Below are 27,362 nucleotides of genomic sequence, written 5' to 3' on the forward strand. Positions count from 1 at the left end.
AAACACAGACAAAATCATAACTCCAACAGGAATCCTTTAAGTTTCAGATCGAAGGGATTCTCGAGTTGACAGTTTTGGGTTTTGTTTTTCTACATTCAGGGGAATTTCCTCGGCACCTAAATTGGGAGAGCACACACTTCTGTCACTTCTTCAAACATGTGATTGTGACACGGCCTCTTGGAAACATGTCGAACGGGTTTTTTCCATGTCGTTGTTTCACATCTATTGAAACATGGATAGCGTGTCACCCAGATGCGGCTTCACACCTCGTTCACAGAAACCACACTCAACCACTCTTTTCCTGTAACTCATTTCATATCAGCTCAGATCCTCAGAGAAGAACGTAGCATTTTCAGCACACACCCGCCATGGACAGGACTTCTCGACTGCTGTGTGTGTGAGGTTGACAGAACCGGCCGAGTTCTCGCAGGACGGGTAGGTTCTTCTCTGAGTGAACTCTAATTGAGCCAGTCTGTGGGAGGAAGTGAGGCTTTAGTTTTACAGGAGGATAGAATCGAGTGTGGTTGGTTTATGTGATGAAGAAAGATTAGAAGGGATCTAAATGTGTATATACTGTGTGAGTGTGTGTGTGGGTGTGTTTGTCTGTCAGCGATAGTGACCTTTAAACATTGAATCTTTCTGTGATAAGATCCACAGATGAATATGTTTTTTTTAGATCTTTCATTTTCAAAGAAACCCCCCAAAAATAAGAGATTACTCGATCTGACTGGAAATACAATGGCTTCTTCTTCTTGCTTCTTCTTCATTTTTCTGAAACAGGAGGAATCCATTTTTATATCTATTTATTAAAACTAGCATCTCAGCTGTCACTGTGGCATTATGAATGAACAGTGAAGTGAATGACAGAAGCCAACTATAAGAAAGTAGCTTGACGTGTACTTTGACTTTTTAGTTTGGTCCATGTCCCGACAACCAACTTGGAGGAGGTGGGACTTGTAACCTATACTGCATCCAACCACCAGGGGTTGATCCAGATATTTGACTTCAGTTTTGGGGGGCTGTCATGTCGTCCATCTTTATGTGTACAGTCCATTAGAGGCTGTGACTTTACAAACCTTTGCACCAGTTTCATCGAGAACATGAAGCATGAGGAGAGTTTTTTTTTCTTGTTAGAAGCAACAGTAGCTTACCGGGAAGAGAAAAGGATGAGGAAGTGGTTTGTGTGTGTGTGTGTGTGCTTTTTGGTGTGTGTGTGTAGTTTTTGGTGTGTGTGTGTAGTTTTTGTGGTTCCATTTCTTTGCTTGTCTCTATGAAATGGAGAGAACAGAGAGAGAAAGTGAGTAAAACAAAAAAAACCTGCTCTTGGAGCAGGTTGGGGGAAGTCCAAATGTCAGACGAAGATAAAAAAAAGGTAAATGAAACTTGTTATCCATCGAGTACAGCACTTGATGAATTGAGATTAGAAGGTGTTGAAACCCCCCAGTGATCCGCAGACGCTGCTGGCTGTACTCACATCCAGGATACTGCAGCTTCATGTCTGGACATTGGGAGGAAGAGGAGACACATCGTCAGTCTCTATATTTTCTACTTTTTTATCTTAAAAGTTCATATAACCTTTAGTGCGAGTGGGTGTGATTTACATCTTCTGTGACAGAAACTACAAAGAACTACTTCTTATATTTGGTTTAAAGATTTTTAAGCCACCACAGAGTATTTATATATATATATATATATAAAGAGTATTATAAATCATTATATATATATATATATATATATATATATATATATATATATATTGTGCTCTTCAGAGGATCTATTCAGTTGAGAACTTGAAAAGGGAACTTGGTCGTCTTCCTGGTAACTGACACGTTTGCTCGTTTCTAATAAAATACGCTAATGGAAATCATGACTTGATGGTGTGTGACATCCCCTCAAAGATAAGATAAATGAATCTGTAATCTGTGACCTGTCGTACGCAGGAAGTGCATCATGAAACATTTGGGTTCTCAGAAAAAAGCGTTGACCGTCATCGTGATTACTGATTTCTCAGTAAGTGACCTGCAGCGACTGTGAACATCATTTCCACATCCTCTTTGACACTTGCCTGACGTTCTCTTCCAGGGAGTCCGGTGGAATGAAGCACCTTGAAGCAGCGGACTACAGATGTAGAGCTTGGGTTAATTTTGTACTTTCACATCTGCCACAATACAAGAGTAAACCTCCATGTGTGAAGAATAACAAACATCTCACCTCTCAGCGAGTGGGGCTTGATGTGGTGACGGCTGAAACTAACTACTGAAGCTTTTCAATACTAAAATCAGAAATCTACTTTTAAAATATGAATCAAAGGGGATCTAAGTGCTGCTGTACAGGACTCTGGATCCCATCTACGGGGGGGGGGGGGGGGGGGGTGGAAATTAATTAAATCAAACATAAAAGATTAAAAAAAATCTAAAGTGTTGATCCTGAAACTTGAAGTTTGACTAAACATAGGACTATATTTATAATTCATAAGAAATGTGGCACATTCAAACAGGTGTTTGTCAGCCATGGAACCAGACTGAGGGCAGATGTGAAATATGTCTATTTCTGCTTTTTGACCGTGGGCGTCACGGGTATCTTGACGTCTTTGTGGTCGGGGTTATTTCAGAACGTTATCAGCAGGTTATAGGTATAAAATATGACATGTAATCCCTCTCTCACTCGTCCTCGGTTGCATCTGCTTCATCTGCACAGAATGAGAAGGAGGAACCAGTGAGCTGCAGGCCGGAGCAGTCGACCGTCTGGCTGGAAACAACAATCCCCAGAGGTTTTTAGATCTCCCAGAACCCCCCCCCCCCATCATGATTGATGACAGAACAAATGGAGAGAAATAAGAAAACTGCTCTGCTGGTTCTTCTCGCTGTGCTTCAAGTCCTCAGCGTCAGGATGCTGGATTGTCCCGACCAGCCGGATCAAAGTAAGTGATTTAATGATTTTATGAAAAGATCTTTCTGTAAAAAATCTCACATGACAGATTTGGCATTTAACCATTTCCCCACAGATCTCACCTGCCACACTGACTACAACCATTCCATCACTTGTGTGTGGAGCAGTGCGTATGAGCACAGGGAGGCTCTGTGCACACTTCACGCCAAAAGGTTAACTGATAAGCCAAAGTAAGGACGGAAACCACAAAGATATCATATATGTTCTCAAGTACTACAGCATGCAGTGAAGTGACCGGAGCGTTTTTTCTCTTTTTCAGTAGTCATGCATACAACGCTTCCTGTGACCTGGAGCCGGCTCATGTGTCCGGACCGGCGCTGAGGAAGTGCACCTTGGACTTTAAAACAAGTTACAAGGTAAGTTTGAAATTTAAGATCCTGTTAAATATCTGTGCAAATCAAAGGTGAGACAAATGTTCCTGTATTTTTCATTTGCTTCAAACCTGTCTAATGTGCAGGGACACAGCATCTATACGTTTAAACACCTGTAGTGTGTTCGAGAGGTGATTTTGTTAGTGTCAAAGTTCAGCCAAGTTAAAAGCCGACTCCCCCCTAGTCCAGTCCATACTGCCAATGCCTCACATTTGCATAATCATGTCAAGTTTGTTATGACACAGAACAAATTCAGGGAAAATGATGTGTTTTCTAAATTGGAGCATGTTTCAAGTGATAACACAAACCCCGATCAGAGCGGAACTTGTCTCCTTTAAATCTCTTATTCAGGAGAGAAACTGTCCAGCAGCTCTGATTCATTTACATCTTTTTCATCTTGTATTAACATACATTTTTTTAATGTTTTCTCAGTTCCTGTCCTTTCACATCCTGTCCATAAACCTGGAGTGTGCCCCTGCAAAGCAGATTTTGACCATCTCCTTCAAGCCAAGCTGCCACAGTGAGTGTGATGAGTGAGTGTCTGTGCATTACCTTGTGATCCATGGTGACCAACAAATCATTTGTGTGATCCCGCAGTCAAGCTGCATCCTCCAGGTGAACCGGGAATCAACGGCACCACCGCTTCCTGGATCTCTGAAGTGGAGGAGAGCCCAAGGTTCATTGCTTACACCGGCCAGCTGCAGTGGAAAAGATGGGATCAGTCATGGAGTGTGTGTATACATTGTGCTTGTTTTAATACAGTGTGAGTGCGTGTGTGTGTGTGTGTGGTAAAACTAAGTGTTTGGAGATCTTGAGAGTGAATCTTAGATGATTTATTACAGTGGCTCTGAAGGTCAAAACCAAACCACATTTAACGATGTTACAAAATGAAATGAAAAAAAAGAAAAAAAAACAGAAAAAGGGAGAGGCGGTGGACTAGTGGCAGAAACTTGGACTATGGGCAGAAAAGGTCTCTGGTTCGTCTCTGGTTCGACTCCACTGAGAAACAACAAAAAGACGAACCTGGATTGATCTGTCCAAAAATCCAAGAGGATTCTCCCTACCCTCTCTAGTGCCCCTGAGCAAGGCACCTTACTCCCCCAACATCTGCTCCCCGGGCGCCGCAAATGGCTGCTCACTGCTCTGTGTTTCCTGCACCAGATGGGTGAAAAAGCAGAGGTTAAATTTCCCTAAAATTGCATCTTAATCTTAACCTTGTCTCTAAAGTGTTGTGTTGTGTGAACTGTTGTGGTCTTTTGACCCTCAGGGCCTCTCTAATACTTACACATGATCTGTAGAAAACCCAAACATCAGTGGACGGAGAGACGTGTTGAATGTCCCCTTGTTTGTTTTTCTTCTTCGCCAGGATCCCTCCATGCAGACTAAGCAGACAAAAAGCAAAAGCTGTGGTCAGGAGTGCACGGCTCAGCTGGACGATGAGACGCTCGCACTCGGAGAGAAGCACGAGGCACGTGTTCGAGTGAAGCCTGATGTGGGTTCGGGCGTGTCAACGTGGAGTGAATGGAGCCCTCCTGCATCGTGGGTGTCCCCTGTGGGAATCACAAGACCACCATCACAACTATTATCAAGTAAATGTTAAATGTCAAGTATAACCAGAATAAATTGGTTAATTTAACCTCAGTGGAAAGTAACAAGTTTCCGAGATAAATTTAGCATTTGGAGATTTGTTTCATGTCAAGAATTCCAGGGAAGGAAACCAGCTGGACGAACTTTAAATGAATAAAGAAAAAAACGGCGATTCTCTTATACGACATGTCAAATAAGCTTATTCTCTTTTTGTATGCGCTCAACCCAGATTTGTCACACAGTGTGCCGACCTCTGAGCTAATGAGAATCCCTGTGTTCGTCAGGTTTAACTGGAGGCATATTGGCCGTGATCAGCGGGGGGGCAGCGCTGGCCTCGATTCTGGCCGTCATCCTCTTTAGGACTGAAAAAGCCTCTTGGTGAGCAGACACCACCACACACAGAAGACTTCTGTCCTATACGTGCATTGCATTCTGTGTTTTCTGACAGCTGCCATGTCATCCTGTACTTCAGGGTTTACGAGAAGATGAGAGGTCCAGACCCTGGAAAGTCCTTCCTTAAAGATGTCAACTTCCAGGTGAGCATATTCAATTCTTTCAATCTTAGTCCTCATCGCTTGATTTAGTTTGTTCCAGTTTATTCTAAATAAAGATACACACTAGATTCTGGTGTGAAAAGGAATATTACAGTTCATATACTTGGGCATCAGAACAAGCAGCGTGACTCTAACGTGTTATTAAAATAGCTTAATTACCTATTTAGCAAATGCAGGAAATGAGTTGTGGTCATAGGGAGTTGCTTCCAACTACCAAACACATTTTAGTCCAATGTCACCTCTTCAGCAAGTCAGTAATAGCTCTGTCTGTCATTGGCTGTTGGGGCAGTTAGCGTTCGGTGGTTTCCCCAGATAACTGACTGATAACCGCCTGCTGGAAAATGTTAAAAATGTTAAACAGTGAAAGGTGTGAACCAGCTTCACAGCTCTCTGCAGCCTGGGCACCCCCAGCAAACGCTTTCTGACAAATCCACAGTATCGTTTTAAAGATGGAAAAATCTCAACACATATTAAAGAAGGCAGAGAACCAAACTAACAGATGCGCTTATGTGGGATGTGAAACCAGACAGAAAAAAATAATCATCAGACAAAACATGTGGCATTTACAGAATCAAGAAAACAGGAAGAAGATAGAAAACCTCATGAGCACCTTACATTTCTCCTTTTGCAGTTGATTTTTGCAGGTTTATAACCTTGTAAATTGTTTTTGTTCTGCATATTGTTAATTAACTCGATGCCTCCTCCCACCTTCTCTCTTCCAGAACTGGTTGAGCCCTCACCTGGCAAACGAGTCCTTCCTCTCCTCCAGGAAAGTGGAGGATATCTCCTCTGTGGAGATGGTCTCCTCCGTGGATGCTGCCACACTATGCAGCAAAGAGGTGGCTCTGCTGGCGAAGATGAGAAGTGAGAGCATCTGCCAGTTGAACAGCTCCATATTTCTGAACCCAAGTTACTCCCACCTCTGTCCTCCTCCACCTTTCCCCCTGCCCTCTGCCTGTGATGCACCTCATGGCGCTCGTCACAGTCTGGGTGACGGCAGGAATGCGGAACAGGTTAGAGAGGAGGAAAGAATGAAAGAACTGGAAATGCTACAGCTTCTTTCCAAAGGCAACAGCAGCAGTGAGCCATTGCCAGTCGTTTCGGACTATGAGAAGGTTGAGAAGCTCCAGGTGGAATGCTTGAGGCTCCAGAGACTAGACTCAGGGATGTGCAGTAGTGAAGAGATCAGTCAAGAGATTCTGGAGGCCGATAACATCAGTGCCAATGAGAGTCATGACAAAGCACCGGAGGAGAAACAGGGAGGAATCGGACCAGTCGATTTTCAGAAACTGTTTGGAGGCAGTGGAAGCGTTTTTGGCAAAGGGTCAATTCAGGTTTGTTCCGACTACGAGCAAGTGCAGAGGCTGCAGCCGGAGAGCCCGGAGCTCCCCAGCCAGGATTCAGGGGTTAGCAGCGGGGGAGAGGAGCGGGCGAGCCACGATGAGAGCCTGGAAGACGAAGACAAGTCCAGCGAATCCACACACTTCCTGTTTCCTCCTCCTCTCGCATCAAGTGCTCTGCCACGTTCAGGGATTTCTTTCCCACAACAGTTCTCTGGTTTTAGTCCAAGTCCAAGTCTCAGACCCTCCGGTGAGGGATACATGCCGGCGAGGACAGGAACCGTGTTGAACATAAACTGAAAACTTTTCATCCATCAACATGAAATGTGCAGCACTCGATGACAGCTGGAGACGTTTAGCTCGTGCAAGTTCTCAATAGTTCAGCCGATTGCAGAAATCAAACGTTTGACTGTCCCAGATGAAGAACGTAGCAGGAAACTTCTACAGTCACACTTTGCACGATGTGTTCCAACAACTGACTCGGATGTTTGTGCTCTCCAGCTTATTTCAGATGAGATTACCCAGAGTTCAGTGCAGGTGTCAAAGCAACACATGTCACAACGTATCGTAGATTTACGAAGTGAGCGATGTCCTTCATTGAAGGGATGACCCTCTTTTTGAAAAATGAAAGAAGCTTATTTTCAGTCTATTTAATGTTTTTTTACTGTGTTTCTATAAACTTCTGAAAAATGACAACTTTATGTGAATGGGTTTTTATGATATTATGAGAGTCTGTATGATAATTTAAACAGCCGATTTATTTCATGGATATACATCAGTGGCTGGTTTACCAGTGATGTATTTAAATAACATACACAGCTTTAATGCTGTGTATGTTATTTAAATGCTGCAAATGAAGCTCCTATAGTTAGGGCCCGAGCACCTCCGATGGGAGGCCCTATTGAAATTGCAGGGATTATTCTGAGCTTTTTTCAACGTGGTCAAAAAGTTTTAATTTTGGTTGTATTTGTGTGTTTTTTTAATATATATATATGTATTTATAATAAAGGATATGATTAAAAAGTAAAGCATCAAGCCTCAATTCCATTTATTTACCATATAGGTCAGAAAACATAATCTTAGGAATCATTGCCAATACATTCAAAGACACACACACACACACACACCCAGGCTGATAAAATGAACACAATCCATAGGTCGGGCTCTGCACATGATATATAATATTTTGGGTAGCTGTAGAAAACTTATCAGATTAATTATGTGGCTGGATTAAGGCCATGAAGTCAGTGCATTCACTGCTTTTTTAAGAATTTGAGACTCTCGGCCTCAGAGGGTTTTTCTCTCGGTGCAGCAGACTCACGTCATGGCCCTGTTGGGATTTCTTGTTTACATGGAAGGTGAAATGAACTCTGTGTAACGGGTTGGGTATCTAACTGGGCGAACACAACATCATTCCCATCAGACTTACCTGTGCAGGGGAGTTGACGGTTGCTGGGTGAAGGTTGGTGACATCAGTGCGCCTGCTGCCTACCTGACTAACACGATGAAGCTTTATTCCTCATCATAATCATTCAGGGAAAAGGGAAATAACGACTTTTTGAAAATATACTTTTGGGCAGACTAACAGAGAACGGCCTTGTTCTCTGTCGGAGGGAAGTCTGTGCTAACGTGATTTTCCAGAGAAAATCTAACCCTAAAACGGCAGAGCCTCTCAGCCCAGTGCCTGAATAAAACCCACTGGGGAACTATCCCACTCAGAAACTGCGTGAGACAAAACACTTGTGATTGGATTTTATATTGCAATTTTTATCTGTTCTCCTCCACAGGTTGAAGCTGGCGCACAAGCTGTGGCTCCGCCCGTCAGGAAGACTCGATCCTTCAAATGTCTCCTGGCCGTTGCCCTCAACGTCCTCATCATCCTCATTGTCGGAGGGGCCTTGCTGGGCTGGTACCTCCTGGGTGAGTACTTCTATCTTGTCTTCTCTATTCAGTACTTATCTAGTTTTAATCCACATGTGAGACATGAGTGTATGCACAGCAGTGATTTACTCACCTTCCTCTCCAACAGAGTTCAGGGTTTGGTTTGAGGAGCCTCGGGTCCAGCAGCAGTACACAGCCTACATGTCCATCCTCAACAGGAACTTCTCTGCTGATCTGTCCACTCACGGCAGCCCTGCGTTCTGGAACGAGGCCATGGGAGTAAAGACCATGGTGAGTAGGGACTGTGAATTCCTGTGATGCTGATGTAAACTGGAATAACTTGGATCACGACAGTCAGAGACTCAAGTGCTTTTGTGTCCTTCCTGATAGAAATACTCTGAAGCTAAATGCATTCTGAGGTAAGACTGTAAATTAGGGAGGTTGATGGTGTTTTTCTGTTTCTTCTTTCAGGTAGCAAAGATAATGAGAGGCTCAAGTCTTTCTCGATACTTCATCGACACCAGTGTCTTCGCCTTTGCGTACGTGGATCAAACTTTTTCATGTACAGATCGATAATAACTGCAAACTGTGAAACCAGTGTGACTGAACTGGCTCCAGTCTGGTACCATCTTAGCTGAAAGTGGATGTTCCTGCCCAGATCCAGGACAGCCGGGTTTAACCAAACATAACTCACCGTGTTGCCACATTCATTACCTGTACCTGAAAAAGTTGTGTTTTTATCAGCTTTTGTTTGTTTGATTGAAGGATTAAGCAAAAACTACAGGACGGATTACCATCAACTTAGAAGGATGCAATATTGGTCAGGGAAGAACTCATTGAAATTTGGTTTGGGGAATTTACAACTGCCCAATAGCAGAATCAGAATCATCCTCACCAGTCACAATCATTAAGTTTCCAAAACTAAAAACAGATCGTCTGGCTCACTCACAGGAAATGCTTGAGTGGCCTTCCACATGTGCATACCGCTTGAACTTTCCGATCAATGCTAATGGTCGTGCGTGTTGTTCTCCGCTTTGTTTGTTTCAGAAATGGTAGTGTTGTTGCTCACGTCTGGATAGTGATGTCGGTGCCAAGCAGCCATGTTGGGTGGCTAACGCAGACGAAGGTCGCTACGAGCCTGGTGAAGGGCTTGAGGGATGCTGGAGGCTCGGGGGAGGAGGGACCGATGGTCAGCGTCGATGGATACCTCATCCACCTCCCTTCGCTGTCGGTCAGCGGTGAGAGAAACAGAGGAGAGGAGGAACGTGCATGTTTGATATGAACAATCCTCACTTTGGCATCATCTTCTTTGGCTTGAGCTTAAAGATTACAGAACTTTAGAGACCTTTAATAGGATCTTTCTCCTTTTTGAAGGACGTTATCACAATGAGATACGACTTCAGTGTCAAAACCTAAGCATGTGTTTAAGTTAACTTTCCAGAAACGAGCATGACAGAAGATAGCGTGTGATCTTAGCATCTTAGCTGGGACACTCATAGTCACACGTGGTTAGCCAACACTAAGCTCTTGGCATTAGAGGTAAGCTAATGCTAGATTTCTATTGTATTCAGTAAGAGAAACTGACACAAGCCACAGGGTTAGAGCCTGTGACGGCTTCATCTGCAGCCACAGTGTGACCCGCAAGCTGCAACACTTTCATTTCTCTTAGTTACCCACAGACACATCACAACACAGGGCTTATTGTGTTCTCTATATGTAGCGTTTAGTTAACTTTTGTCAATCATTGAGTTTTAGATTAATCTTATTTTCTGTTTTACCAGTTCTGAGGAGGTCTCCTGATGTCCATGGCTCACCTGGCAAAATGGTTTGACCCAGGAAACAGTGGATTTAAATACAGGAAGTGCCAATAAGTGTGAAAGTGGGCTGATCACCTGGTATATCATCCCTTTAGTTAGTTAGTTAGTTAGTTAGTTAGTTTGTTCATAGCTGCTGTTTATATCAGTTCCTTTTACCGCTTTAGGGCCCATTCCTTGTTTGTGGGAAATTAAGTTTCCTCTTTCTCTGGCTGAATTAATTCATTGTTTTCAGAACCATCTATGACTCAGTGCCTTTTAGCTCACTCTCTTACACAAGCTAATGGTGTTCCTGTACCACACCAATATTTGCCAGCTATGCTAAAATCCATATTTTAAACACACGACTTACTCATTATCATCAGTATGCTTTCCCTAAGACTGTTCCTACCACCAGAAGGTGTTGTCCGGTGGCCTTGTGGCTCTCAGTGGCCCCGACACACAGCGTTCCTCCTGCCGGTGGCACCTCCAGGCGGAACCTGGCTCCCAGCTGGAGCTACGCGTGATGATACTGCTGGCACAGTGCCAGGACCGGCTGTCGGTGTTCGATTCCCTCACCCCCACCGATACTCGCCTCATCTCATCGTGAGTCTCTTTCATGGATCTTTCACCGGCTGTGACACATTTGCTCAATCCTGACCCTCTGTGTGACGATGGTTGACCTTTGGAGATATGCAAATTCTCTTATTTTTATCTTCTCAGTGTTGATGGCTGCAGTCAACAGGAGCGTTGGCCCAGAATCATGTCTTCAGGGGAGTGGATGACGGTGGTTTGGACACAGGGACTTGACAACTTCATGGACCCCTTCTCTTTGTCTGCACAGGCCCGGGACCGCCAAGGTGAGACCATCTAAACCACCACACCTTCCTAACTAGTCCTAAAATCCTCCCACTAGCATGCTGACCCAGAGGTTGACGGCCGAGGTGTTGGTGAATAGGTTGGATCGACACAGCAGGTTCTCTCCTCAGAGATCTGTGAAGCTCAGTCCTGGATGCTAGAGAATTCAATTCATTACCTTTTGGATTCATATTGTGAATTGAAATATTTCTCTCCCAGAGTGTAATTCGACCATAGAGCTGTGGGCAGTGTCAGGGTACCAGGGGACACTGAGGACCCCCTTCTACCCAAGCTACTACCCTCCAGACACCAACTGCACCTGGGTCTTTATTGTAAGACACGCCCTAATCCTTTTTCATTCTCTGCCGGTTGATTTAATGATTGTTGCGTTGATGCCTGACTTGTTTTGTTTGGTGTGTGTTTGCACCTCATTGTATTTTTGTATTTACTCTAGGTGCCCAGTTCATGGATGGGTCTGTCTCTGGAATTCAAGGGCTACAAGTTGAACAGAGCTGGTGACACTGAGGTCTGCACCCAGGGTCAGTGGGTCATCCAGAACCGCAGGTGAGTCTAGACTAGATCAGCAGAACTCTGACTCGCTGTAGTGAAGTCTGAGAGAGTTTTTTATACTATGAAGTTAGTATTTGGGTCAACAAATATACGGTAAATGTTGAATTGTGTTTCATCCATATCATGACTTATTATTTGTTTGACTTTATGTCGCTTATCTTTCCACAAATTACAATGTGTACCATTTTGACTTATGTATCTAAGGATCGAAATGAGAATAACCCGAAAGGTCCTCAACACGCTCAGACCTACTTTAATATTTCTTTAGTGTTTTTCTAACTTCTCATCGACTTTGTAGAGAAACGTACATTAAGTGGAGTTTGATCCCAGCGTCTCTGTCCCTTGCCCAGACTGTGCGGGACCAGGAGTGCTCAGCCGTACACTGAACATCTGTCCCCGCTGTCCAGGGTGGTGACCGTCCTCCTGACGTCCCAGGTGTCACTCACAGGGCCGGGCCTCCAGCTGCACTACAGCGTCTTCAACCTATCAGATCGTAAGCTGTGGATGCAGGGGAGAAACAGACAAGACGTTTAGATTAGAGAGAGAGAGATGATTTGCTTCAGTTGTGTACATTTTATCTAATTGTGTATCTGTGTGTTGTGTAGCTTGCCAAGGCAGGTTTCTGTGCACCTTTAATGGCCTGTGTGTTCCTGCCTGTGATGGAATCAAGGACTGTCCCAATGGACTCAATGAGAGGAACTGTGGTATTTCCATCAATGCTCGTTTCCACATAATGTATTTTTTCCTTTGAGACACAACAACAATTGATAAGTTCACAGAAGCCCAGTAAAGTCCAACGCATATATAAGTTTGAGCCATTTACTGCCAGATGAAAGTGGTATTATAACAAGACTTCCTGATTGTTTGAAGTCTTGACACAAGGGTACAACAACATGGGGGGTTCAGGTGGAAACAAACCACAAGCCTCCAATACACAACTTGTGATGCCACTTGTGACGGTTGAGCCAGTTTTATGTGACAGAATTGGCTAACAGCAGAAATGTTTAAAAATTTGAGACACGAGCCTTGTGGATGTGCCGCTGCGTAGGAAAGCAAGCTGGCTTTAAAAGTCAGAGTGATGCTAACCGGATTTGATTGGCCTGCTTCTTCCCCTTGATTTCTTTTCTCCACTGTGAACGGTGGATTTAAATATAGGAAGTGCCAATAAGTGTGAAAGTGGGCTGATCACCCAGTATATGATCCCTTTAGGGAGTTTGTTAGTTAGTTAGTTGGTTTGTTCATATTTATATCAGTTCCTTTTACCTCTTTAGGGCCCATTCATTGTTTGTGGGAAATTGAGTTTCCTCTTTCTCGGGCTGAATTAATTCATTGTTTTCAGAAACATCCATTACTCAGTGCCTTTCAGCTCAGTCTCTTACACAAGCTAATGTTTGTTCCTGGCCCGCATGAGTAGTTGCCAGCTATGCTAAAATCCATAGTTTAAACACACAATTTACTCATTATCATCGGTATGCTTTCCCTAAGACTGTTCCTACCACCAGAAGGTGTTGTCCGGTGGCCTTGTGGCTCTCAGTGGCCCCGACACACAGCGTTCTTCCTGCCGCTGGCACCTCCAGGCGGAACCTGGCTCCCAGCTGGAGCTCCGCGTGATGATACTGCTGGCACAGTGCCAGGACCGGCTGTCGGTGTTCGATTCCCTGATCCCCAACGATACTCGCCTCATCGCATCGTGAGTCTCTTTCATGGATTTTTCACCGGCTGTGACACATTAGCTCAATCCTGACCCTCTGTGTGACGATGGTTGACCTTTAGAGATATGCAAATTCTCTTATTTTTATCTTCTCAGTGTTGATGGCTGCAGTCAACAGGAGCGTTGGCCCAGAATCATGTCTTCAGGGGAGTGGATGACAGTGGTTTGGACACAGGGACTTGACAACTTCATGGACCCCTTCTCTTTGTCCGCACAGGCCCGGGGCCGCCAAGGTAAGACCATCTAAACCACCACACCTTCCTAACTAGTCCTAAAATCCTCCCACTAGCATGCTGACCCAGAGGTTGACGGCCGAGGTGTTGGTGAATAGATTGGATCGACACACCAGGTTCTCTCCTCAGAGATCTGTGAAGCTCAGGCCTGGATGCCAGATAATTCTAGATTAACTTTTGGATTCATATTGTTAATGGATATATTTCTCTCCCAGATTGTAACTCCACCATAGAGCTGTGGTCATGGTCAGGGCACCAGGGGACACTGTGGACCCCCTTCTACCCAAGCTACTACCCTCCAGACACCAACTGCACCTGGGTCTTTATTGTAAGACACGCCCTCATCCTTTTTCTTTCTCTGCCGGTTGATTTAATGATTGTTGCATTGATGCATGACTTGTTTTAATTGGTGTCTGTTTGCACTATATTGTATTTTTGTATTTACTCTAGGTGCCCAGTTCATGGATGGGTCTGTCTCTGGAGTTCAACGGCTACAAGCTGAACAGAGCTGGCGACACTGAGATCTGTACCCAGGGTCAGTGGATCGTCCAGAACCGCAGGTGAGTCTAGAACAGATCAGCAGAACTTGCTGAACTGAAGTCTGAGAGAGTTTTTTAAACTATGAAATTAGTACTCAGGTCAACAAATATACTGTAAATGTTGAATTGCGTATCCGTATCCATACCTTGCTTGCTATTTGTGTGACTTTATGTCGCTTATGTTTCCACAAATTACCACGTGTACCATTTTGACGTATGTACCAAAGAATCAAAATGAGAATAACCGAAAAGGTCGGTGAACCTCAAACTACACAACAACACGCTAAGACCTACTTTAATATTTTTTTAGGCCAAACCTGGAGGCGGCAATAAATAGACCATATACGAAAGTAATCATCAGCATACACGTAGGTCATACACCTGTCTGTGGTGAGACATGTGACAGGAAGCCTGTGAAATGTTTCCACACAGGTCATGGGGTGCAGACCTTTCAGTTGGTTTCATCAACAGCTGCTTGACAGACTTATGTATAAACACCACACACACACACACACACACACACACAAACACACACACACACACACACATCAGACTACTGACATCAGAACGCCAATGCAGAAAGGTGCTTATTTAAAAAAAATAAAATAATGGATATTAAAAATAAAAATGTAGCGTTCAAATCATCCCACTGTTCGATTCTGTATTGAGCAACAGGGGGCAGCAACATCCCATGTGTGGCTATTTACTTTAAAATGATAAATCTTTAGTGTTTTTCTAACTTCTCGTCGACTCTGTAGAGAAATGTACATTAAGTGGAGTTTGATCCCAGCGTCTCTGTCCCTTGCTCAGACTGTGCGGGACCAGGAGTCCACAGCCGTACATCGAGCGTCTGTCCCCGCTGTCCAGGGTGGTGACCGTCCTCCTGACGTCCCAGGTGTCACTCACAGGGCCGGGCCTTCAGCTGTACTACAGCGTCTTCAACCTATCAGATCGTAAGCTGTGGATGCAGGAGAGACACAGACAAGAGGTTCAGTTGTGTGCATGTTATCTAATTGTGTGTCTGTGTGTTGTGTAGCTTGCCCAGGCAGGTTTCTGTGCACCGTTACTGGCCTGTGTGTTCCTGCCTGTGATGGAATCAAGGACTGTCCCAATGGACTCGATGAGAGGAACTGTGGTATTTCCATCAATGCTCGTTTCCACATAATGTATTTTTTGCCTTTGAGACACAACAACAATTGATAAGTTCACAGAAGCCCAGTAAAGTCCAACGCATTTATATGTTTGAGCCATTTACTGCCAGATGAAAGTGGTATTATAACAGGACTTCCTGATTGTGTGAATTCTTGACACAAGGGTATAACAACACGGTGTATTCAGGGGTGAAAACAAACCACAAGCCTCCACCACACAACTTGTGATGCCACTTGTGACGGTTGAGCCAGTTTTATGTGACAGAACTGGCTAACGGTAGAAATGTTTAAACATTTGAGACACAAGCCTCTGTGATGTGCCGCTGCATATGAAAGCAAGCTGGCTTTAAAGTCAGAGTGATGCTAACCGGATTCGATGGCCCTGCTTCTTCCCCTTGATTTCTTTTCTCCACTGTGATGGCAGACGGTTCCTCCCAGTATGAATACATGTGGTATTTGGCAGCTCATTAAAACACAAGGCCAATATTTGTTTTGTTCTTTATGTGTTGATATAGCCGGGTCATGAAGTAACCTCCAAATACTATAAAAAGCGCATTTATTGCTTTGTTATATAGTATTTAAATTGCATAGATTGTCATATTGTGTGTGTGTGTGTGTGTGTGTGTGTGTCAGTGTGTGTGGCTCAGTACCAGTGTCCAGAGGATGACAGTAGATGTGTGGACTACACCAAGTTGTGTGACCAACAGCCGGACTGCCCTGGAGCCTCAGATGAGATGAACTGCACTCAAGGTAACACACACACACACACACACATACACACACACACACACACACACACACACAACACATAAGATAAATGCTTCTTTTCATGCTGTTGTGTAGAATATTTACTGGAGGTCATGGGTAAAGTGACACTGGGAAACACACAGGGTGGATACGTGCTACAGCTGCAGCAGTTTGTGTTTTCATCTGTGTGTGTGTGTGTGTGTGTGTCCAGGTGTACAGTGCACAGATGTGACGTATGTGTGTGCTGATGGAACGTGTCTGAAGAAGCCAAACCCAGAGTGTGATTCTGTTGCCGACTGCCCAGATGCCTCAGATGAAAAACAGTGTGGTCAGATAACACAAACACACACACACACTTTGCAAATAAAGACAGCAAGTACATGCTAAATACTGTCTGTGTGTGTGTGTGTCTGTGTGTGTGTGTGTGTTTAGACTGCGGCCTGAGGCAGGCCTCCAGTCGTATTGTCGGGGGCACCAACGCCTCGGAGGGGGAGTGGCCATGGCAGGCCAGCCTTCAGGTGCGGGGGGGCCACGTCTGCGGGGGGGCTCTCATCTCCAACCAGTGGGTGGTGTCCGCCGCCCACTGTTTCTATGACGACAGGTACGTGCAGGAAGAGAGAGAGAGAGAGAGGAGGAAGTGGTGGGATGAGCGAGGTGTTATAAAGTGCTGCCTCCACAAACTAAATAAATAAATAATTAATTATTATTTCTCTGTTTTCTTTGAATTTCCTTTATTTTCAGAGCTTGTGTTGTGTCTTTGCTGTTCAGACTTTAAGTGTAAAAGCCTGTTTGACTCGAAATCAGCATATTTCTGTATTAATATAAATTTCTATCTATGACAAGAAACCGACCGAGGCCAAACTTAAAGCGGTGACATCCTGTTGAGGATTAAAAACTGCTCGGCTTGTATTTTTTTACTGTTTTATAATTAATAATTAGTAATTATTAAAGTTTGCATTTACTGAATCATAAAACTTTGACAAGGCTTTGGAAGCAAAATAAATTTACTTTTAAAAGACACGAAAGAGGTAAAATTATTGAGATACTGAATCTTGGGATATTTAGTTCTTAATCGATAGAGAATGAACAAGTATAAGATAAAGCTCCTATAACATATGACAGGTGACCTTCTCCTCCTCTTCCTCCTCCTCCTCCTCCTCCTCCTCCTCCTCCTCCTCCTTCTCCTCCTCAAGGCACAGCTCCGCCTCCTTGTGGACAGTCCACCTGGGTAAACTCCTCCTCAGTCCCAGCAGCCCCACAGAGGAGGTGGCCCGAGTCCTGGAGATCCATCTCCACAAAGACTACGACAACAGAACCTCCGACTACGACCTGGTCCTCCTGAAGCTGGACCGCCCCCCCCTCCCCTCCGCAGCCTGGACCGGCTCTTCCCGTCTGCCTGCCCCCGCCGACCCACCCGCTGGATCCGGGCCTGCTCTGCTGGGTCACCGGCTGGGGGGCTCTCAGCGAGGGGGGTGAGAAGGGAATGGGAGGGTGAGGTGTTGGTAGACAGTGGGATTTAGTATTAAAATGGATGTTGGGACATGATTTTTGTGCAAACCACAGGCCTCCTCTAAGTCAAACTTGCCGCATGTGCTGGAGTGGACTCAATCCCCCAAGATGCAACAGGTTCCATTGATCTTTGAAAGTCAAGGAACTCAGTCTCCCAGAGGATGTAACAGGATGCTGCATGTCCTGGGGTCAGGGCAATATCACACAAAGGTGTCAAGAGCCACCAGGGTCAACTCCTATTGGTCACTCTGGTCCAAGACCTGTGAGGTCACCGGGGCAAATATAAGGAGAGGTCTCCCCAAGATCTTTCTCTTTCTACAATCCTTCGAAGGCCAGCAGGCTGTCCAGCCTGTCTTCTCCTACATCGCCAAGGGGGGGGGGCCTGGCTGATCCAGCTTCCTTCTCTATCCAACCCACAACTGGAGGTCAGAGGTGCAACTCCCCTGCCCACACTCTTCAAGGAAATCTCCTCGCCCTTCAAGCTCTACCAAACTCCTCGTAGCGACACGATGTCCTGCAGGAAAACTTCAACCAGCATCTGAGCACACGGCTCGACAGAATCGCGAATGCAGAACTCTACGACCACAAAGCCAGGAGACGTCACAGAACTGCAAACTGAACAGCAACTTCTTTTCCTCTTTCCCTCGGACTGGTAACATAATCTGGGCTTAATAATTATACTACGCTAAGCAAGACTGTTTATTTGATCGGTGTGTGTTTATAAGTTTGATATATGCTGTGACGTTGTAGGCATAAGTTAAAGGAAGGTTAATAGTTAGGCTCGCCACAGGCTTTGTCCCTGACTATCATTATCTGATTAACATCCACACAGACACGCATAGCATCTCACCTAGTTAAACCTTCCCCCTGTGCCGTGAGGCAACCTCAGAATAAGGGGGGGGGGGGGGGGGGGCTCTTATCTCAGGGACCATTCTTTAAAGCATGCTAATATACATTCACACACACACTCACACACCTCCCTGTTAGTTAGTTTGATTGTTTAGTAACTTGTGTTTTTATACTTTATTATGTTCATAATAAATGTTCTTTAACAAATGTTCTGTCATTAATATTGCATAAGTGAATCTTGCCAACCGTTACACTGCTAAGAACTCCATAACCTTCATTGTTCATTATATAATCTTTAATGGTCAAATATTGAGATTTCTAATTGAACTAGATCTAAATGAGACTGATCTTAAATCAATAAATTGGCTCTCTTTTCCCTTCTATGAAGGGTGGTGCCCCGCGAGAACTTTAACCAATTAAAGTTATGATTTAATATTAATATTTTAAATATTAATGTTTTACATTTTATTTTGATAACCAAATTTATTGAGTGCCTAAAGGCACACCATTCTATGGTAACTCTTTTCAAGCACTATTGCACAACATAAATGGTGCCCCGTGTGAGGGCGGAACGCTGCACCTAATTAACATAAATGGTGCAGCCCGTGTGAGGCAGAGTACAGTTGGCAAAAAAAAAAATTCATGACTATGCAATATTAATGTGTTTTTTTCATTTTTGGCAAAGGCCAGAAATAAGTGAATTTGGAATTTCCAGTCAAGCCAAAGGCTTGAATTCAATTCCACTAGTCTGCTACCGGAGTAGACATTCAACCTTATTTACAAACAAGTGCATTGTGGTGAAATTTAATTTACTCATTAAATTAAATCTTTATTAATAATTAATTATTAAGAACTACCACTTTAAGTCCCATAGTGTTACCCTTAAAGATTGCTATTGTTGCTAATAATTCTAGTTGAACGTTCTTTGTTGAAATTTTAAGAATTTCTTTTAACATTTGAATATCACATATTCAATGTTAACTGGTCAAGCTGCAAGATTGCCTGTAACTGTTAAAATTTTTTGAATTAAGACATAGCGTGCCACCGGCCCTATGTAACAGAGCTTGTACCTGGCTGTTACTGCCTAGCATATCAGCCTAAGTTGGATAAGAGAACATGAGAAAGAGCCACAGCGTGCTTACAGCCCTGTGAATTTATAGAACCCCTAACTGTTACTGCCCTGCATATCAGTTAGTGTGATTCAAAGTTTGGTGAATTGTTTTACTCACCATAGTTTTGGTTAGGCTAGTGTATGATCAAATCTACACTACAAGGTGTCTGCCATCGCAACACCAAAGCCAACCACACTGTTTTTGATTTATAAACTTAAATCTAATCCTTACATTTCAGATCCAACAATGGCGAACCCCTGTGTAGAACAATTTGTTTCTTCCCTAGCACCGAGCCTGAACCCTGGCTATCCTGAATTCATCAACAAGTTGAACTTCAATGAGTGTAATAAAGAAATAGATTCTTTACTTAATGACAGGTGTGATGCACAAACAGCATCAAAGGGTCCATTGTTGAGATGTATGATTCTTAATTTCCACAGGCAAATCAACCTTGCCTGTCAGAGCAAAGCAGCCATGGAACAGGAGGTAAATACCCTTAGAGCACAAAATGCTTTTCTCCTCCAGGAGGTTCAGACTGCTAGTAAGAAAACTCTGCACTATTTGGAAGACCTGCACTCAGCAGAGTCAGATCTCTTTTTACACAAGGAGGAATTGTTAAAACTTAGATTAGAAGGCGCGGCCTCACATCAGTTTTTGAACCAATGTGATTCTGGTTACTCCGATTCATACTCCTCTGATAGTGTACGGTTAACTCCCTCCTCACTCCCAAGATGGGACAGAATCCCATCCGACCTGAAGTCTTTGGGAATGAAGTCACTTTCTGATCCTCCACTGACAGGAAGAGGTAACAGCTTCTTAACCGCCCATCTCTCTGACTCTGAGACTGACATTGATGACATATGTAGTTTATCTTCAAGAACACATTGTGCCTCATACACTTCTCATCCACTACTGCATGACACATTGCTCCGTGCACAACTCTCGAAAGGGGGGACTTCAACATTCAAAAATGTTTTAGCACCTCCCCCTCAACCAGAGAGACCTGTAGCAGGAGATGCACGCAGCCGGACCTCACAGTGTCCGCGCTTCGAGTTGCTGGAGTTTCTAGCTAAAGATATTGAACAATTTGATCCAGACAACTGTGATCACAACATTGATAATTACTTTAGAGAACTAGATCTCAGCTTAAGTGATGTGCCAAATGCAACAGAAAGAGAGAAGGTTAGACTTGTGGTAAAAACCAGCACTACAGCTGTTCACAAGTTTATTCAGTCACTTCCTTCCAGTGTCGCAAGTAACTACACAGAGCTCCGTCAAGCACTAGTCGAGGAATTCTCTTCTACTGCTGATGAGATAACAGCCATTGTTACAGCATCCGAAATTAAACATTCACGTCGCGAAAATCCCAAGGATTATTTCAAACGTTTAAGACATGTTTATTTTTATGGAAAGAACGAACCAGGCCTAGAAGAAAATCCCACCTTCAAGGCCATGTTCTTACGTAACTTACATCCATGTATCCGCACACATGTAGTACTGATGACACAGGAAGGAAAACCTTCAATGCAGCAGATCAGGAAGATGTCACAGGTGGCTTGGGAAACTGTTATCAGTCTCAAGGCTACAGTTGGTGCAACCAAGCCTGTCAGAACAAACACCAAGGTGTCAAATTTATCCACAGCCTCAAAAAGGCCCCCTCACAACAAAACGAGGGGGGGTGACAGCAGGCAGCATGGGGACACAGAGCGTATCCGCCATGTTCACCAACTGCCCAGAGATAGGCATTCCCACAGTAGAAGCTGCAGGAAGCCGTACTCTGACATTCTGGCCCAAACAGACAACCACTACTCAGAAGATGACGACAGCATCTCTGAGTACACTTCAAAATATGGTTATGACCGAGCACACAGTGACAGCGCCTCTGAACGCAACTTAGAGCCTGGCCCCGCAGCGCGTTACAGCCCTGAGCCGAGACACAGGCTATCCAGAGCTCGCTCCTCACGGCCATAACCATAACACAGTTAAATCCTGTACGGACAGTCAGTATTAAGTTTCATGCAGTTAAATAGGTAAAAAAAGTTTTGTTAGCGACAGCAGCAAACTCAAAAACCTAAATTCTGATTAAACTTATATACCACTGCCAACTTTGTAAATATGTTTGGATCGAACACCTTTCATATTCATGTCATATTCAAGAGTCCATACCAAACAGGGTATGACATTAGCATATTATTACAGAAACAATGACACAGTCATTTGAATTTTGAGATTTAGAAAATTATGACATCCTTCTGCAGCAAACCTGAGAAGTTTTAAATTGTTAAATCTAACAGATACGACTGAGTACTACATTGAGTAAGATCCAATGAGGTAACAAAACTCTTGGACATTCCAAAAAGAATGACCTTATCATTGTACGTGCCTCTCTATACATCTTGTCTTACAATTAAAAATGTCACATTTTTCTGTTTTCTCTCTAAACCTAGTGAACAGCACAGGCTGTTCATATTGAACTGTTACTGTAACTCTGAATGATTTGTCTATTTTGAATCTTGCTTAGCTTAACTAGATACTATATACAAATGCCCAGATGTTACCGTCCAAATTAACTGACAATTGACCTTTCCAGCCTTGCATTAAACATGTTCAGATATGCCCTCAGGAACTCACGTCAGGTGCGATCCTTGAAGCCACAGGGGGGATGTTGGGACATGGTTTTTGTGCAAACCACAGGCCTCCTCTAAGTCAAACTTGCCGCATGTGCTGGAGTGGACTCAATCCCCCAAGATGCAACAGGTTCCATTGATCTTTGAAAGTCAAGGAACTCAGTCTCCCAGAGGATGTAACAGGATGCTGCATGTCCTGGGGTCAGGGCAATATTACATTACATTACATTACATTACATTTCATTACATTTCATTACATTTCATTACATTTCATTTAGCTGACGCTTTTATCCAAAGCGACTTACAATAAGTGCATTCAAACCCGAGGGTACATACCAAGGACGACAAGAATCAAGAAAATACAATTTCTTCAAATAAAGCAAAACTACAAAGTGCTATAAGTAAGTGCCATTTAAGTGCTAGTAAAGTGTTAGTTTCAAAAAGTTGTTAGTGTTTTTTTTTTTTTTTTTTTTTTTTTTCATTCAAGGTAAAGTCGGAAGAGGTATGTTTTTAGTTTTCGGCGGAAGATGTGTAGACTTTCTGATGTCCGGATGTCAATGGGGAGCTCATTCCACCATTTAGGAGCCAGGACGGAAAACAGTCGTGTTTTTGATGATTGTTTAGCTCGCAGTGAGGGAGCAACGAGCTGATTGGCCGAAGCAGAGCGGAGTGAACGGGGTGGGGTGTATCGTTTGACCATGTCCTGGATGTAGACTGGACCGGATCCGTTCACAGCATGGTACGCAAGTACTAGTGTTTTGAACCGGATGCGAGCAGCCACTGGTAACCAGTGAAGGGAGCGGAGGAGAGGAGTAGTGTGAGTGGATTTAGGTTGGTTAAAAACCAGTCGAGCTGCTGCATTCTGGATGAGCTGCAAAGGTCGGATGGCAGTAGCAGGTAGACCTGCCAGGAGCGAGTTACAGTAATCTAGACGTGAGATGATCAAAGCCTGGACCAGAACCTGCACCGCCTTCTGAGTGAGAAGGGGGCGTATTCTCCTGATGTTGTACAGCATGAATCTACAGGACCGTGTTGTTGCAGAAATGTTGGCAGTAAGGGAGAGTTGGCTGTCGAGTGTTACGCCCAGGTTCCTAGCCGTCGGAGTGGGGGTTAACACAGAGTTGTCAAAGTTAATAGTCAGGTCGTGGATGGGAGAGTCTTTCCCTGGAAGGAAAAGAAGTTCAGTTTTGTCAAGGTTAATCTTCAGGTGGTGTTGAGACATCCACTGAGAGATGTCGGTCAGACAGGCAGTGATTCGTGCTGCTACCTGTGTTTCTGATCGGGGAAAAGACAGGATTAGTTGGGTGTCATCAGCATAGCTATGGTAGGAAAAGCCATGTGAGTGAATGACAGAGCCGAGGGAGTTGGTGTACAAAGAGATCACACAAAGGTGTCAAGAGCCACCAGGGTCAACTCCTATTGGTCACTCTGGTCCAAGACCTGTGAGGTCACCGGGGCCAATATAAGGAGAGGTCTCCCCAAGATCTTTCTCTTTCTACAATCCTTCGAAGGCCAGCAGGCTGTCCAGCCTCTCTTCTCCTACATCGCCAAGGGGGGGGGCCTGGCTGATCCAGCTTCCTTCTCTATCCAACCCACAACTGGAGGTCAGAGGTGCAACTCCCCTGCCCACACTCTTCAAGGAAATCTCCTCGCCCTTCAAGCTCTACCAAACTCCTCGTAGCGACACGATGTCCTGCAGGAAAACTTCAACCAGCATCTGAGCACACGGCTCGACAGAATCGCGAATTCAGAACTCTACGACCACAAAGCCAGGAGACGTCACAGAACTGCAAACTGAACAGCAACTTCTTTTCCTCTTTCTCTCGGACTGGTAACATAATCTGGGCTTAATAATTATACTACGCTAAGCAAGACTGTTTATTTGATCGGTGTGTGTTTATAAGTTTGATATATGCTGTGACGTTGTAGGCATAAGTTAAAGGAAGGTTAATAGTTAGGCTCGCCACAGGCTTTGTCCCTGACTATCATTATCTGATTAACATCCACACAGACACGCATAGCATCTCACCTAGTTAAACCTTCCCCCTGTGCCGTGAGGCAACCTCAGAATAATGTTCATAATAAATGTTCTTTAACAAATGTTCTGTCATTAATATTGCATAAGTGAATCTTGCCAACCGTTACACTGCTCAGAACTCCATAACCTTCATTGTTCATTATATAATCTTTAATGGTCAAATATTGAGATTTCTAATTGAACTAGATCTAAATGAGACTGATCTTAAATCAATAAATTGGCTATCTTTTCCCTTCTATGAAGGGTGGTGCCCCGCGAGAACTTTAACCAATTAAAGTTATGATTTAATATTAATATTTTAAATATTAATGTTTTACATTTTATTTTGATAACCAAATTTATTGAGTGCCTAAAGGCACACCATTCTATGGTAACTCTTTTCAAGCACTATTGCACAACATGGATTATGGACATTTCCTGCATATACTGGGAGCGGTTGACCAATCAGAGCAGACTGGTCTTCATGGGAGGGGGGGCTTTAAAGAGACAGGTGGTAAAACCAAGTGTTTCAGACAGAGGCTGAAAAGAAGAGCTGCAGCAACTGACAGTTTGTGGAAAGGGATGTTTTGTGAACATATGAAACTTCAATAGTAATAACACAGTTAAAAAATATCATGAATTAGTCTCCTTTGAATTAGTGACTTTTAAAGATTTTTCCTTTAGGAAACGTACAACTACATCTAAGTCCCACAGTCTCATTGCAATTAATACCAATGAGTAATCAGAGCTCACTTTAGCTCATGAAACAAACCTTTTTTCAGCTGAGTTTGCTCCAAGTTGTTCAAATGCTAATAATTACATCCTGATAAATTGTTTTTTCATGATCACCACAAGAAATTCAATAAATCCCCCAAGGACTGTAAAGCTCTAATCTTTAAAAAATCTTTTCCACAGGACAAAAGGTCAAGGAATGTATGTATTTAAAACAAAATATATTAAACCTTCACTAAACCTTGTAAAAAGAAGCTTTTACAATAACTATGCAGCTTTATAAACATTAACAATCTTAAAGTGGACTTTTATTTGGTGCACTTGACTTGTAGGTTTCATTTTTATGGAATTAAGTCCAAACACAGGTTTTTTATAGTTTTGCAATAAAGTTGTTTTATTCCTGTTCCTGGACGAACATAAAACTTTATGTTCCACTGGCTTTTTTTGTGGTATGCAATAATAACACATAATTTTCACAGGATGTGATCTAATGTTGTTTTGTGTGGTCTTTAAAAAAAAAGGCAGTTCATCAGTCGCACGTTGAATGTCACACCTAAAGTTTCCTGAGAATTGACGGGATGTTGTTTTGCTTGTTGTTGTGATAAACATCCATAAGTTTAATGTTTGACTTTACGAGGTGAGTTCTGTTCAAGTTGAAGAGTCACTGAGGAGCTGATGTCCAACCCTCGAATTAAAACCGAGCAGTGAAGACGTCAGTAACTTGAGGGAGAAGAGTAAATAAAGTTTATTTTTTGTCTTTACTAAAAAGAGGAAAAATCTGTTCTAATCTACTCACTGACCTGTTTGACCTTTGACCTCCTCCAGGCAAAGCCAGTAATGCGCTTCAGAAGGTGGACGTTCGTCTGGTCAGTGAGGAAGACTGCGTCCGCTCCTACGGCAGCGTGATCACTCCCAGAATGCTTTGCGCTGGTTTTAGCGCTGGAGAGAAAGACGCCTGTCAGGTAGGAACACACACAACCACAGATTGTTTCCTCTCCACGTCAGTGAAGCTTTAATTTAAAGTTGCATTATAATTAATTTTTTATCTAAACCATGTATTCAATTACTATGTGAAATGGAAGATGGCACTTAGCAGCTCGCAGAGAAGTTGATCCACCATCCTAAATGTTTTCTGCTTTGTTTTAACATTTTTATTTCTCCGGTTGAGTCTTATCTCCTCAGCGTTGCTTTGAGCTGAAGTGAAAAAGCCTTAAAACTATGAGCCCATAAAAGTCTGGCCATTCTTTTCTGTCTGAAGCCGACTGAGCCAGGGAGATAATTAGCCAAGCTCAACCCAAACCTGATGTTTTCCCAGATTACAGGCACGTGTAATATAACAAAAATCTAGTAAATAGCTGGGCGAGTGTGATCAGACCCAAACCCCGATATCATTTCCAGACCTCTGTGGTCCAGACCCACTCGGGTCGAGACAGCAGACAGTTGGAAGCATGGAGCTGAACACAGTGAATCTGTATTTGTCAGTTGAACTGAAATCACAACTCCACCTGCTAATGCTGCTGTTTGTCTGCTGGGTGTGTGTGACACTTTCACATCCACAGTGTGATCACACTCTCACTTACTCTGACTCTATAAAAGAGCTGCTTGCAGGTCACTGTGCTGCCCCCTAGTGTACTACATGCTGATTGCAAGCTTACATCAGAGCAAACGTTAAACTGTGCACTACAAACAGCTTCCTACTATTCAGTAAGGTTCCTATGACATAAAACATTTGAGGAAATTGAATGTCAATAAAAAGATCCAGTCCGGATGTATTTAGTTCCCCCTTATTATCTAGATATTGACCATCATCTTTTAGTACTATTGTCTTTATTGAACATAGAGCTGTCATAACTCACTTCATGCCACTGTAACACTTCCTGTCTCTGTCAGGGGGACTCCGGGGGTCCCTTGGTCTGTCAGGGGCCGTCCGGTCGCTGGTTACTGGCCGGGGTGGTGAGCTGGGGCAAAGGCTGCGCGCGTCCAGGCTACTATGGCGTCTACACTCGTATCACCAGGCTCACTGACTGGATCAAGAAGGTCATCGCCCCCCCCTGAGTCCCTGAGGATCCATGTCATCATCATCAGGACAAGTGATGATGTACATGATGTTTCAGCTTTTCATCTATACAGTAATAAAAACATGCCAAAATACAAAACATATAATGAAATGTGTAATATGATAATACATATTCAAATAAAATAATAAAGCTAGAAATCTTGATCAGATATCAT

General features: G+C 43.6%; 2 protein-coding genes across 3 annotated transcripts; both read left to right on the forward strand.

Annotated features, from left to right (window-relative positions):
* The first annotated feature begins 307 nt into the window (after window positions 1-307).
* Window positions 308-7,836, forward strand: LOC133953174 (interleukin-2 receptor subunit beta-like). Of its 2 annotated transcripts, none has more exons than XM_062386967.1 (10): window positions 308-435; window positions 2,698-2,920; window positions 3,005-3,119; window positions 3,209-3,305; window positions 3,753-3,840; window positions 3,918-4,051; window positions 4,687-4,909; window positions 5,192-5,285; window positions 5,380-5,443; window positions 6,184-7,836. In XM_062386967.1, the coding sequence occupies exons 2-10, from the start codon at window positions 2,812-2,814 to the stop codon at window positions 7,099-7,101; spliced, it is 1,842 nt and encodes a 613-aa protein (XP_062242951.1). In that variant the 5' UTR covers window positions 308-435; window positions 2,698-2,811; the 3' UTR covers window positions 7,102-7,836. The 2 variants fall into 2 exon arrangements, with proteins under 2 accessions (XP_062242951.1, XP_062242952.1); XM_062386968.1 differs by having other exon boundaries at window positions 3,212-3,305.
* On the forward strand, window positions 7,220-27,264 carry LOC133953483 (transmembrane protease serine 6-like). The gene is given in 18 exon segments (XM_062387407.1): window positions 7,220-7,228; window positions 8,589-8,721; window positions 8,831-8,973; window positions 9,154-9,221; window positions 9,730-9,947; window positions 10,862-11,081; window positions 11,199-11,335; window positions 11,553-11,665; window positions 11,788-11,897; window positions 12,254-12,396; window positions 15,423-15,521; window positions 16,171-16,287; window positions 16,496-16,612; window positions 16,717-16,885; window positions 17,478-17,637; window positions 17,639-17,756; window positions 25,956-26,092; window positions 27,021-27,264. Coding segments are annotated over 18 exon segments (2,376 nt in total). The 3' UTR covers window positions 27,186-27,264.
* Window positions 27,265-27,362: the final 98 nt, after the last annotated feature.

The sequence above is a fragment of the Platichthys flesus genome, chromosome 5 (assembly GCF_949316205.1).
Source record: "Platichthys flesus chromosome 5, fPlaFle2.1, whole genome shotgun sequence".
Lineage (NCBI taxonomy): Eukaryota > Metazoa > Chordata > Actinopteri > Pleuronectiformes > Pleuronectidae > Platichthys > Platichthys flesus.